Genomic DNA, 13578 nt, shown 5'->3' with positions numbered 1-13578 from the left:
TGGGCCGTTTCAATGTGGACGCACACCTCTGTGAAAACGACTGAAAACGATAGTGTGGACGCGGACCGTTTTCAGACGAAAACGCCGTTTTCAAATCTACCCAGGCTAGTGTGGACGTCGTCTCAGAGCAGATTTGATTAATTTTAGCAGTGAAAAACTGTGCTGACAAGCCGAGGCTGAGAGGTGACAAACAAAACGAGTTAGAGGGGTGGCCAGCACCCCCCTATGGCCATCCCCCCTTGGTGGAGCCACTGTGTGCGACCCCTACAGCACGAGTCCTGGAAAATCATGTTATCTGCGACTCTGTGACAGGCAGTGTTGGTCAAGTTACTTGAAAAAAGTAATCAGTTACTAATTACTGATGACTTCCCCCCAAAAGTAATCCCGTTACTTTACTAATTACTTATTTTCAAAAGTAATTAATTACTTAGTTACTTAGTTACTTTTTAAAAACACGATTTACAACCTGAATAGGTGATAAAGCGATAGATCTTTCAGCCCAATTCTACTTTTTCTGCATAATCCATCATACAAAATGTAATCAAATGGAAAAGTCTCTTTTTAAAACTTGTTTTATTAGTTTTAATCTTTTAACTTTATGCATCAAGCAAACATTAAATTATATGCAACATTCTCTGACTGGAAGAAATTTGTTTAACATTTAAACCTATTTTCTGCACATTCCAGCACATAAAATAAAATATGTTTTTGTGTTTACACTCACTCTTTCAAATAGATGAAAGTAAAACACAGCAGAAAATAAATAAAATCAAAGACTAGCGGTCCTGTTGCTCTATTTTCACCTGTAAAGCAGGACTGGGGTAGGCGGAGGTTTACCCTGGTGCAGGTGTGCCGCAGCGGTCAGTTGAAGAATCCGCGAGTTTCTCTGTGAGTTTCCCGTTACAGTAATAGCGCACTTGGCGCTTGCTCGGAAGTTTAGGGGTTTTTTTGCTGTAAAAAGAAGTTTTCTTCCCACGCACAACGGACACTAATGTTTTTGTCACTTTTTATGGAATCAAACTCAAAGTAAGGTCAGTACTTCCACGCTTTAAACGCTGCACGCTCATACTCTCTCCGCACTCGATATATTATCCATAGGGCTTTGGACTGTGATGTCACGGGAGGTGGGCCACGCCCCCTTTCGCCATGACAGTAGGCCAGACACAGGATACAGCTTCAGCTATGGTTCGTACGTGTTGTGTTGTCAGTTGCAACGTTAGATTACACGATCGTGGAAGCAAGAAGCTGGATAATGGGCTCTCTTTTCATCATTTTCCATCCTGGAGGCAACGTGAGGGATGCCATGTATCCAAATTTATTAAACAAAGACGTCAGGCTTGCATTGCAGCGGTGAGACGAGCGGATCGAAAAAGCTGGAATTGCATATATGCAATTCCAGCTTTTTGTTGGTTTGCTCTCCGCACTTTCTTTCTGGTGAGTTCTAAACAGAGGTGGGACTAAGTCATTGTTTTGCAAGTCTCAAGTAAGTCCCAAGTCTTTATCCTCAAGTCACAAGTCAAGTCTCAAGTAAAGTCAAGCAAGTCAGAGTCAAGTCGCAAGTCAAGACAGACAACTTTCAAGTCAAGTCCCAAGTCCGAAACTTTGAATTTCAAGTCCTTTCAAGTCTTTTTTAACCCTCTGGGGTCCCGGGTATAATTGGCGTTCTTGACTACTTTTGATTTTACTTCTATATTTCACTTTTAAAATATGTTTTTCTTGCCTTGTTTGGTATCATTATTTACAGCACAACCTCAAATATCTGAAATTTGAGTTATTTTTTCATTTTGGTATACTATATTAGCACAGTTGATCTAAATTCAGACAAAAATTCAGAATCAGAGTAGAAAAAAGTTATATTTTTTACATGTTTAACGAATCATTTTTATAAACTTGAAATGCAAATAGAAATTGTACATTTCTAAAAATTATGCACAAGTTTTGCAAACAACAAAGTTATATGGTGCTATTTACCTAAAAATGCAGCCAAGGCCTCAGGCGTTAACCATTTAAATCTATTTACAGAACAATCAGGTGTGCTGCATCAAATAAGAAGGCACACAAATTATTTGTGCCAGTCCAAAAAATGTAGTTTGTGTTCAGTATAAGACAGAGGAGAACACCACAGGCCTAAACCCTGCAGGTCTGACAACTGGAGGTGCAACAGTCCAGTTTTCTATGTGGAGACAGCGTTTACACTGGAATCTGCCTTTGACAGCTTTTTAGATCAAATATGAAATTCAGCAGTCTAACCGACACACAATACAAAACAATAACTACACAACAAACTAACTACAGCCTCCAAACACGCTAAACGTCACTAATGTCTCACATATGAAAACTCTCTCTCTCTCTTTCTTTCGCTCGCCCGCTTTCCGTCGCGGGTGTCACTCCTAAAAACTTCCCTTCTCCTAAACAACCAAATGTCACATGTTGCCTTATCATTTTTTTGATTGGCTGACATGGTAAACTCTAACACCAATAGGGAAGGGGTGTTTTTCTTTTCTTTTTCACTCGCAAGTGGAGAGCGTATGCTAGGCTGTCTGTAGAAAACGCCGTTTTTGTCTAGCATCCCTGTTGAGAATAACCTTTGCAAATAAACAACAGCTAATAATATAAGATCAAAGTATTTTATTTGATGTATTGACATAAATGACAGAAGAAAAAGGCCATGTATAGCAGGACTACTCAGTTACACACTAAGGTGGGCCAGATTTTCTAACCAAAAAATTTTTTTTCCTGGCTCAGACATGCAAAAGTTAAACACGACCATACACTAATTGCAAATTAAACACAGTGATTTTGAATTGTGATGTGATGGTAAAATAAATATTTGTCAGTCTAAACTGGGTTAAATCTACGGGGTTAATGATGGGAGGAGAGGAGAGAGACTGAGTACAGCTACAGAACCCACTTTCTGAAACGGACCCTGCTCACCATTCACCGACAATTCTGAGCTAACAAGTTGCATGTTATTCTTGGATGCGCTTGCAGGACCGGATTTAAAATAGCATGACAAACATATCATACCTGTTAAAGCCAAACAGTATCATCAACGTAGCCGAAGAACATTTGCTAATAAGATGAAGTTAGCTAAGTCAGCTGTCTCATCGTAGCAAAAAAAAAAAAAAAAAAAGCACCACCTACCGTTCTTTATGCAACTTCAAATGTCGGACAAAATTGGAAGTTGTTCCATCTCCGTCTGTGATTCTCTTCTTGCATGTTTTGCATATTGCATTTCGTTTTTTGTTGACTACTTAGTAGTTTATGTACCCGAAAGAAATTACTCTTGGAAGCATTTTTGGCTCGAGCGTTTTGTTCTTGTTTTTTCAAATCTGGTTAATTTGATTGGCTGTGCTACAGCCCACGCCCACATACATACGCAAGTGTGGTAAGAATGAATGAATGAATAAAGTGAATTAATGGTCCGCACTTTTTATATAATATGTATGTTAAATTTTAGATTTGGGTAAAATATCAAGTCTTTTCAAGTAAACAGGTTCAAGTCCAATTCAAGTCCCAAGTCACTGGTGTAAAAGTCCAAGTCAAGTCACAAGTCTTACAACCTTTTTTCAAGTCAAGTCTAAAGTCATAAAATTAATGACTCGAGTCTGACTCGAGTCCAAGTCATGTGACTCGAGTCCACACCTCTGGTTCTAAATTAATTCATATCACTATTAAAATGCTTTTAGTGTTATTTTCAATGTGCTGAGGTCATAGATAATGAGATAAAACATGCTAATGTGTGATGCTGCAGATTGAACCACGTCATGTCATCATGTCGACTGAGTAGCTTATGATTTAGCATTATTGCAGGCAAAGCAGCATATGAAATGGATGTAACAAATCCAGACTGGGCACCAACACTGCTCATGGGCCTCTAAAAACATACTAAATTGCTCTCATTGTACACTAATCCGCACATAACTTCCAGATGAATCACACACCTGTCATTGGAATATTGGTGTACATTTACCTTATGTGTGTGCACTAATTTTATCTTACAGGCTTTTGTTATCCAACTGCAGAGTCTGAAGGTGTGCCCCGTGCAGAAGTGATTGATGAAGATCTGACAGAAGACCAACAACAAAATCACAATGTCATGGAGGCAGTGGACAGCAGTTGTGTTGGACAAGTGGAGGTTGAGGTACCAGCTGCAAATGTGGACAGTGGCGATTGGACAGACAGCATCACGGAAGCTAAAGGGCAGACGAAGGATTGTGTGTGCAATGAACAGGGCAGAGCAGAAATAAACACAACACTGCTTGATAAGATTGTTAAGGTTTGCTGTGTTTTGGTGAATATGTGCCCCAGTGTGGTTGTCAAACCAGCGCCAAATGAAACTTGCTCTTGTTGAGCATTCATAAAGCTGTTGTGTTGCATGTGTAGTTCATTGTAAATAATTGTACTTTGTGTGAAGTAGTTTCAATAAAACAGAAAAGAATAGTATACATGTTTGTTTTTTATTCTTGATCTGTTCACATGTACTTAGCAAGTACATAAAAATGAAATCCAAACTATTTACATGGCAACACACAGCTGGCATCAATCTTGAACCACAAAATGAAACATTACAGGCTATTTAGAGCAGCACATTGTTTGGAGAAGTATTTCCCAACAAGTTCAGGAAGACACACTTTAAGAAAGAAGTCTTGTGCTTGCTTTAAACGTGGTTCCCAGAAATCCACATCAGGGAAGATGCGTATGACAGAAGGTCTCTCTGTGTCCACACAACGAGGTCACAGTGCAGTTTCATTCAGTCGTTGTGAGTGCAGTACCTGAAACACACAAAAACCACTTTTAATAAAAACTCTGTAATGAACCAAGGCTAATATAGATGGTTTGGCTGTACGTGCAAATCAAAAACTGTAACAAGGAAGTTGTTTAGAAAGTTATCAAGTTCAAACCGACTTACCTTTGTCTTAACGACAACGTACTCGCAGCGTGGAGGCTTAAAGACGGACAAAGCTTGCACCCAGCCGTTCGTGAATTGGATGTGGGCCTCCAGGGATTTAAAATTCTTAAACTGGTTTGCTGTGTATGCGCTGACTCCACAGACGAGGTATGCAAAGATCGGGATAGGACAAAGGCGGTAGGTCGTCTGGGTTTCCACTCCGCTTCCTTATTTCATACGGGTCCACATTACCGATGCACGCAATTTTTTGAAAGTACCGTCTCTTGGCGTCTGGGCGCAATCGGTCGCGATACAGCCCTTTGTCTTTTGCGCACTCCAACACTGTGCGCTTGTTTTGCTTTCTAGCCTACTGACATGGCGCCGCGATCCCACAATGCACTGCGGCGTGACGTCAACTCCAAAGCCCTATTGTTGATCTGCAGACAGCTGTTGTCACGAACGTCGCACTCGCTTACGTCACTGTCATGAGACACTCTCGCAAAAAATCACGGTTTTAGTAACGCAGTAACGCAGCGTTCCTACGGGAAAGTAACGGTAATCTAATTACCGTTTTTGCAATAGTAATCCCTTACATTAGTCGTTACTTGAAAAAAGTAATCAGATTACAGTAACGCGTTACTGCCCATCTCTGGTGACAGGTACTGATATTTTCTAAACATCAGTACTAGAAAGTATTTCACCTGCGAAAGTGCATAACCAGTTATTCACTGCTACACCTGTTCTCCAGTCAGCTGCCTCATCTTTACCAGTTCCAGTAATTATAAGGCATAGATGGAAAAAATCTTATAAAATCAAACCAAACTCAGTAATCTAATTTCTGTGTGACGTAAACCTCTTCCTCTTAAGCCCATCTCTGCTGCAGTTATTGCCTTTTTTAATCTAATAAATCATTCATGCATAACATCACCACTTAGAAATGAGACATTGTCTTCTTCCCTGAGACTCAAACCAGGTGACTGTTGTCGCGGGGGAGTAGCAGTGGTTTATAAGGATCATCTGAACTGTGTCCATTTAATCCTGGTTCTTTTAACTCCTTTGAATTATTAATCTATCGACCTCCCAAATCCTGCAAACATTCCCTGAATGAACTCTAATCTCCTGTCCTCTCACCTGTTATGGTTCATTTTGATAAAATCATCTTGGTAGGTGACTTTAATTTACATATGGATGATGCCTCCAACTACTCTGCCACAGAATTTCTTAAATTGCAAAAGCATTTAGTTTTGTGCAATAATAAAACTCTTTGCACGTCTGATCATAAATGTAAAATGAATAAACTGGTCCTGGGTGCTAAAGTCTCTAAATGCTGTGGGCTCAGCTGCAAACACAGAAACAGTTTCCTGCAGTTTCCAGTCTAACATTGAACACCACAATGAAACAGCTGATGTGTGATATTACAGATAACAGTATAATATCACCGCAGCCTGTACAGTCAGACTGGATGAAGGGAAGTCTCTCCCAGCGGATCATCTGTGACTCTATATCCGCCCGGTCACCGGCAGCCTGCGTGTGTTTACCGCCACCGAAATCTGCCTCCGTTAGAACCCAACTATCCCCGGCACTGCCGCTGTTTCACCGGGACTCTGTCCCCACAGGTCTTTGCTGACCGGAGCACCGAGATCACATTTCATCCGAACCGCTTTGGGTCACTTTAGGAGCAGAAATGTGGAGAAAGTTCGCTGCGAGCTGCTCCGAGAGGCGGTGTGTCAGAGAGGTTTGAAGCCTCCCGAAATTAACGGAAGAAGTCCCGAAGGACAAAAACAGGATCAGACGGGAGACCGGAGAGTTTTCTCCCCGCTGCCTCGGCCCGGGGGTTTCAAACGTTTATCTGGGGCCGGTTTGAGCTCCGAAACGCGGCGAAGAAAACACAAGAAGAGCCGCGATTGAAGCGGCAGCAGAGCGGAGGGCTGGCTTCACTCTCCATGGTTCTCATGTGCTTGATAAGTCCCGCCTCCTGCGCGAAGCTCAGACATGCTCAGTACGAAGCTCACGCGCAGACATGGCAGAAGAAGCTCCCGCAGCTGCACCGGCAAAAGCCCCGGCCAAGGCTCCCAAGAAGAAATCCGCTCCCCGGGCTAAGAAGGAGGGACCCAGCCTCCCTAAGCTCATCGTCGCTTCCGTGACAGAGTCGAAGGAGCGCAAGGGCACGTCGCTAGCGGCCATAAAGAAGTACCTGACCGCCAAAAATGTGGACGTACCCAAGGCCAACAAGCGTATCAACACCGCCGTCGCCAAGCTGGTGGAGAAAGGCATCCTCAGTCAGGTGAAGGGTACCGGGGCTTCCGGTTCCTTCAAGCTTGCTAAGAAAGAACCTAAGGTCGCGAAACCAGCGAAGAAGAAGGCTGCCAAGCCCGCGAAGAAGGCTCCCGCCAAAGCCAAGAAGCCCGCGGTGAAGAAAGTGGCCACCCCGAAGAAGTCTCCGGCCAAGAAGGCTGCGAAGAAAGTGGTGAAGAAGAGCCCGAAGAAGGCTGCTCCCAAGAAGCCCAAGACTGCAGCCAAGAAGCCCAAATCCCCCGCTAAGAAGGCCGCTCCGAAAAAGCCCAAAGCCGCAAAGAAGCCGGCAAAGAAAACTGCGCCAAAGAAGGCCAAGAAGTAAAAACTCCTCCCGCACTGAGTGCATCAAAGGCTCTTTTCAGAGCCACCACAGCCTCCGCTACGAGCTCCTCATTGTGTGTGTGTGTGTGTGTGTGCGCGTGTGAGTGAGAGTGTGTGAAAGACTATGCCACGGAGACGCAGGCTGCACACTCAGCTTTACGCTTCATGCTCACCTGTGTCTCCACATGCAGAGTAAGTTATGGAGACTGAGCTGGTTCAGCCCACTGAAGGGGAAAATACATGTTGAATTGTCAGAACATTAGAAACATTCGTATGAGTTTCAGCCTTACGTCAGTAAATACAACCGGATAATTGACTTGGCAGTGATTCATCAACGATACTTTAAGATATGACACCTGAATTATTTCCCAGTCAGTGCTGCAAATATTTCCAGTTTGTTCTGGTGCTGATGACAGGAGCTAATGAGCGCACTGAAGCTGTGGATGACTTTCTTTTCTTGGTTTATTACCTGCTGTTGTTGACGGTGTACGATATGGGGAGTACGCTACTGATTTTTATTGTTTCAAGTTAAATTTGAATTAGCCCCGCCCCTATCTCAAAGACCTCTGTAGACTTCACATCGACTATAAGCACTGTGCAATAACCCATACTGTACATATATGTAACACTACTTATGTATTTTTATTTTTCCAGATTTGTGTTACAATCTAATATTTTTGAATACTGTTCATATGTGTAAAGTGCTGCTGAAGCTGTGCAGCCCCGCATCTGTGCAGTAGTAGGCGGCGCTGTCTCAGTGAACATCTGTGTGGTAACAATAAAGGCATTCTGTTCTCTCTGTCTCGCGCTTCATTTTGAACTTTTGAACATTTTCGTCCAATAGCTGAGCAGCTGCGGTGCGCGCGCTACGAGATCTGGACCAATCAGCGCTGAGCTCCCGCCTGCAGCCCCTGTATAAAGCCGCTGCTCACGCTCAGACTGCATTCTCTCTTTTGCTGTTCACACAGAGGAGACCGACGCTGTAAGATGGCCAGGACCAAGCAGACTGCCCGTAAATCCACCGGAGGAAAAGCTCCCAGGAAGCAGCTCGCCACTAAGGCTGCCCGTAAGAGCGCCCCGGCTACCGGAGGCGTGAAGAAGCCCCACCGTTACAGGCCCGGGACTGTGGCTCTGAGGGAGATCCGCCGCTACCAGAAATCCACCGAGCTGCTGATACGAAAGCTGCCGTTCCAGCGCCTGGTTAGGGAGATCGCTCAGGACTTCAAGACCGACCTGCGCTTCCAGAGCTCCGCCGTCATGGCTCTGCAGGAGGCTAGCGAGGCTTACCTGGTCGGTCTGTTCGAGGACACCAACCTGTGCGCCATCCACGCCAAGAGGGTCACCATTATGCCCAAAGACATCCAGCTGGCCCGCCGCATCCGCGGAGAGAGGGCTTAAGCTGTTCTGAGACCAGTTTACACCAAACACAACGGCTCTTTTAAGAGCCACATACACGCACTCAGAGCAGCGGTTTACTGCACAGACTCTGCACTACCTGGGCCTCAGCTCAGTGCTGTTTGCAGTCTACTGCTCACTTACAGAGAATGCAGTGTGGGTTAGTTTCAATAATTGTATTAGTACACAGGTATGTGGGGGAATAGTACGATTATGTCACGGAATGAAGTGTAGCGGTGCAGTCCAGGCACAGCGTCACCAGAACCAGCACAGAGCTGCGTTTTAGTGATGATTACAGGACAGTTCAGAGGCTAGCAGCTGGATGAAGGCGTTTTGAGGCAGTTTTCAGTGTGGAGGACAAAGTTTCACTGATCCAGGTCTTAAACCTCATCATCTCCCTAAAAAGCGTTTTTATATGAACACTGAATGAAGTTTGGGGAGAAAAACTAAAGCTCCAGTTCAATATAAAATAAACTGTACTGAATGGCAGAGATGTGCAATAATAACAGAGCCATGTCTCAGTGTCGGGTCTCGCAGCCTGAATGTGCACTTCATCATTTATAATTGAAATGATCATTGTGACCTGTTTGATCTGCTGCTTGGACGTTTTGCTCCATGTTCATTCATTAAACATTAAACTGCTGAAACTACTGTTAAATAGAAGCAGGCTGGGCAAAGAGCTACCAGAACCTTCTGTCATTTCAGTGATAACTGTGTAAACAGTTTACACGATCAAACTGCAGCTCACAGCTACAGGAGAGCTTTTTAACTCCAGCCGATTGGACCATTTCCCACAACCAGAAACATAAAATACTCTTTTCAAACTGCCAACACTTTACTCACTTTTAATCAGTTATTTAATTCACCTTTCAGTCACTTTAATTCTAAAACTGTGTCTATACTGTGTATTTATTTTTCTTGTTGCCTGTTTATGCCCTGTCCTTGTCTTCAGCGTCATGCTGCTCTGGTGTATCTTAATTAGCCTTTGGGGATAAATAAAGTCTCTCTGATTCTGACAGCTGCGGTGTTCTGGGCTCTGCAGCCCGCTCTGTGGCTCTCGAAGGACCGTTATTATCAGCCGAGCCTCTCCCGGAGCTTCCTGCGGCCGTCTCGGTCTTTGTGTGACGTAACTCACACAGATGGATAAATGTTTGTCTGCACACTTCCTGCAGTAACACATTTAGATCTGCTCCTCTGTACTCCGGATAAATGTCCCACAGCCCCGTCAGCAGGTGAAATAAAGCACTGCTCTTTTTCTTCGTTGTGCAACTTACCCAGTAAAGACGCGGAGCAACAGCTCGACCAATAGCAGGCGCGGATCGGCACAGCCCAATTTGCATACAGCGGAAATAAAAAGCGCTGCTCTGCGCTCCTGAGCTCATTCTCTGCTGTGAGGTAGTGAAGAAAGAAAATGCCTGAACCCGCCAAGTCCGCGCCCAAGAAGGGCTCCAAGAAAGCCGTGACTAAAACCGCCGGCAAGGGCGGCAAGAAGAAGAGAAAGACCAGGAAGGAGAGCTACGCCATCTACGTGTACAAGGTGCTGAAGCAGGTGCACCCCGACACCGGCATCTCCTCCAAGGCCATGAGCATCATGAACTCGTTCGTCAACGACATCTTCGAGCGCATCGCCGCTGAGGCCTCCCGCCTGGCTCACTACAACAAGCGTTCCACCATCACCTCCAGGGAGATCCAGACCGCCGTGCGTCTCCTGCTGCCCGGTGAGCTGGCCAAGCACGCCGTATCCGAGGGCACCAAGGCTGTGACCAAGTACACCAGCTCAAAGTAAACTGCAGCTCGACTGCACCCACCCAACGGCTCTTTTCAGAGCCACCCACCTCTGCTGAGGAGCACATGTCCTGCTGTCATACTCACCGGTCCTCCTATAAACAAAAACACATGTTTAATATGTGAAGTGAGGCACGTGTACAACAGTTTTAATAAACCGAACAGCACTGAATATGAAAGCGATAACAGCTGTTATCTCTATGGTCATTCATTATATAAACACCCTTCCCCCTCCTCTTTCCTGTGGACCCGCATTTCCGGATACTTCAGCTGCGGAAACGACCAGTTTTCATCTCCAGACGTGGCTGAACAACGCATCATTACAGGTAAGCTATGAGGAGAGTCTCACAGATTGTCCCACCCGTGACTCAAGCTCAGACTTCTAAAGCACCAAAGAGACAAACTTAAAGGGCAGGAAGTTAATGGTAGCTAACTTACATCGCACCTGCAAAAACCCTCTGCAGAGCTTTATTAGTTTGGCTATGTGGGCGTAGTTCACCTGCTTTGTATTATGTCACTTTCAGCACAGGCTGCTGAGGTGTCCAGCTGTGCCCCTCGCCTTATGGTAGCTGGAATAGGCTCCACCCCCTCCGTGAAATGGATGGTATTATGACATACTACACCAACGCTAATCAGTTTTCCTCGTAGAAAATGAGGAGTAAACATAATTCATGCCACAGCAGATGACAGACAGCAGACATGGCTTCCTCCTTAAGTCAGGAAGTTAGCAAGAAGACAGAATGACAGACAGGTGAGGACACCTGAGAGAGTGAGGGGTGGAGTCTCCAGGTGTACGAAACTCGTACAGCAATGATGCTAACAGTGAGATCATGATCATGTCTGATTCACAGCACATTAAAGGGCCTGAACCATCCATCAGCTGTACAACACATCTGATCTTCAGTGTAAATTCTGCTGTAATCAAATCATTTTATTTTTCTTCTCTTAAACAAACCCCTCCAAAACTAGAGCAGAGGGCTGGTCAGCCACACCTGAGCTCCTTCACACTGCAGGGGGACAGGAAGACAAACCTTCAGCCTTGTGGTGAAGCTCACTGAGCCACGACCCTGCATACTGTCAGTGTTCACTTCAGTCATGGGATACAAGCGGTGGAACAAAGCCCCGCGCAGAGATGGGGAGAGGCGCACGTGCATGCAGTGATGTGTGGAAGGAACGTGAGCGAGGAGAAAAAGCACCTTTACCCAAACTAAAGAACAGAGAGCAAGTACAGGAAACACCTGTATACAAGCTGTAGCTGTTAACTGTGAGCCTAAATATTCCAAACAGGTCACAGACAGGTGCAGACTGCTCGGGCATTCCCATGATGCACTGGGTGTTTCTTCTTCACTCACTATGTGTTAATAGACCTCTCTGCAGTGAGTCATACCTGTTATTAATCTCTCTCATATGGAGTCTATACTTTAATAAGATGAATAACTAACAGATTAATAAACATGAACTTAATTAAAGCAAATGTTCAGATCATAACAGTGTAAAATGTGCTGCGGGTATTCTGGCCTTCGTAGTGTGACGGCGTCCTTTATGACCTGTCATACTACAGTTATTAATAACATTTAAACGAGACTGTTCTATGAGTTAATAGTTAAAGCACACAGTTTAAACACTTTACTTTCACACAGGTTTGTGTCACAGCTGCTTTTTGTTGAATAAAGTAAATAAATTTTAACCCAGAGCGGGTCAGACCAGTGAGTGTGCCCTGTGTGACCCGCCATGTCAGAGGAGTTAGTTCCTTTAAGGTCGTACTGCTCTCAGATGTTGTGCGTGGCCCTTAAAAGAGCCGTTATTATCAGCGCGCTTCTCCCGGAGCTTCATTTCGCCTTCTCCGTCTTCTTGGGCAGCAGCACGGCCTGGATGTTGGGCAGCACGCCGCCCTGAGCGATCGTCACTCGGCCCAGCAGCTTGTTCAGCTCCTCGTCGTTGTGGACGGCCAGCTGCAGGTGGCGGGGGATGATCCTGGTCTTCTTGTTGTCACGGGCGGCGTTTCCGGCCAGTTCCAGGATCTCAGCCGTCAGATACTCCAGCACAGCCGCGAGGTACACCGGGGCCCCGGCACCAACACGCTCAGCATAGTTACCCTTCCTCAGCAGCGTGTGGACACGGCCCACCGGGAACTGCAGCCCGGCCCTGGAGTACTCAAACGTTTTAACATTAATTATATCTTCAAGAGGTCCCAAGGTAAACAGCTATTCTTTTTTGTTCTAAAGTTTTCCTCCTTCTCAGGTCTGTAAGAATATTCTTGCACACAGCCACACTATCATTTGTTGCTCAATGACCACCTTGGCTCTGGTTTTCCAAATCTGGGCGTTAATGACACACATAAGCCAAAAGAGGCGTCTTTTACTGTCGTACATTTTTTCTTTAAACAGACCATATTTTATAGCTTCTATGTTGTTATCAATTTCAAACCCCACTTTAGTCATCTGTTGTCTGATCTCTACTGTTCTATAACAGGATAACAGTAAATGTTCAAGGGTTTCATCTTCGGCACACCGTGGCATTGGACATTCTTTGGTGGTAACATAACAGCTCCACTGAACCACGGCTCTCACAGGGAGACGTCCAACAGAAATCAACCACACAGAGATTAATTTGTCATAAACATTTTTAACTATTATCGGGTATTCTTCTACGCCCACGTCCTTATATTTTACCTGTCCTTCATTAGTTTTATTATTAATTATATTATAAACTTGTTTAGTGCATACTTGTGTCCAGTTAATGTTAAGGTCTTTCCACTGTTCTGTAGTGTCACCAAAAAGAAGCTTATAATAAGGTATATTTGATCTAGACCTACCTTTTAATTTTTCCCATTGTGCTACATTACCTCTAATCCACGGAGTTCTTCTATTAAGAGCGCTAAAAACATTTTT

At 44.6% G+C, this 13578-nt stretch overlaps 4 protein-coding genes across 4 annotated transcripts; 3 read left to right on the top strand and 1 right to left on the bottom strand.

The window, feature by feature from the left end:
- The first annotated feature begins 6865 nt into the window (after window positions 1-6865).
- Window positions 6866-8306, top strand: LOC116320780 (histone H1-like). Its single transcript, XM_031740495.2, has one exon. The coding sequence runs from the start codon at window positions 6912-6914 to the stop codon at window positions 7506-7508; it is 597 nt and encodes a 198-aa protein (XP_031596355.1). The 5' UTR covers window positions 6866-6911; the 3' UTR covers window positions 7509-8306.
- A 95-nt stretch (window positions 8307-8401) lies between these two features.
- On the top strand, window positions 8402-9028 carry LOC116320781 (histone H3). The gene has a single exon (XM_031740496.2). The coding sequence runs from the start codon at window positions 8495-8497 to the stop codon at window positions 8903-8905; it is 411 nt and encodes a 136-aa protein (XP_031596356.1). The 5' UTR covers window positions 8402-8494; the 3' UTR covers window positions 8906-9028.
- Window positions 9029-10275: 1247 nt separating this feature from the next.
- Window positions 10276-11780, top strand: LOC116320783 (histone H2B 1/2). Its single transcript, XM_031740497.2, has 2 exons — window positions 10276-11013; window positions 11657-11780. Exon 1 carries the CDS (start codon window positions 10314-10316, stop codon window positions 10686-10688), a length of 375 nt encoding a protein of 124 aa, XP_031596357.1. The 5' UTR covers window positions 10276-10313; the 3' UTR covers window positions 10689-11013; window positions 11657-11780.
- Window positions 11781-12504: 724 nt separating this feature from the next.
- LOC116320779 (histone H2A, sperm-like) lies at window positions 12505-13213 on the bottom strand. Its single transcript, XM_031740494.2, has 2 exons — window positions 13199-13213; window positions 12505-12891 (listed from the first exon to the last, which is right to left on the bottom strand). The coding sequence occupies exons 1-2, from the start codon at window positions 13211-13213 to the stop codon at window positions 12517-12519; spliced, it is 390 nt and encodes a 129-aa protein (XP_031596354.2). The 3' UTR covers window positions 12505-12516.
- Window positions 13214-13578: the final 365 nt, after the last annotated feature.

This window comes from Oreochromis aureus, linkage group 10, assembly GCF_013358895.1.
Source record: "Oreochromis aureus strain Israel breed Guangdong linkage group 10, ZZ_aureus, whole genome shotgun sequence".
NCBI classification, from domain to species: domain Eukaryota; kingdom Metazoa; phylum Chordata; class Actinopteri; order Cichliformes; family Cichlidae; genus Oreochromis; species Oreochromis aureus.
The sequence above is the reverse complement of the archived record's forward strand: the minus strand, read 5'-3'. Positions and strand labels throughout refer to the sequence as shown.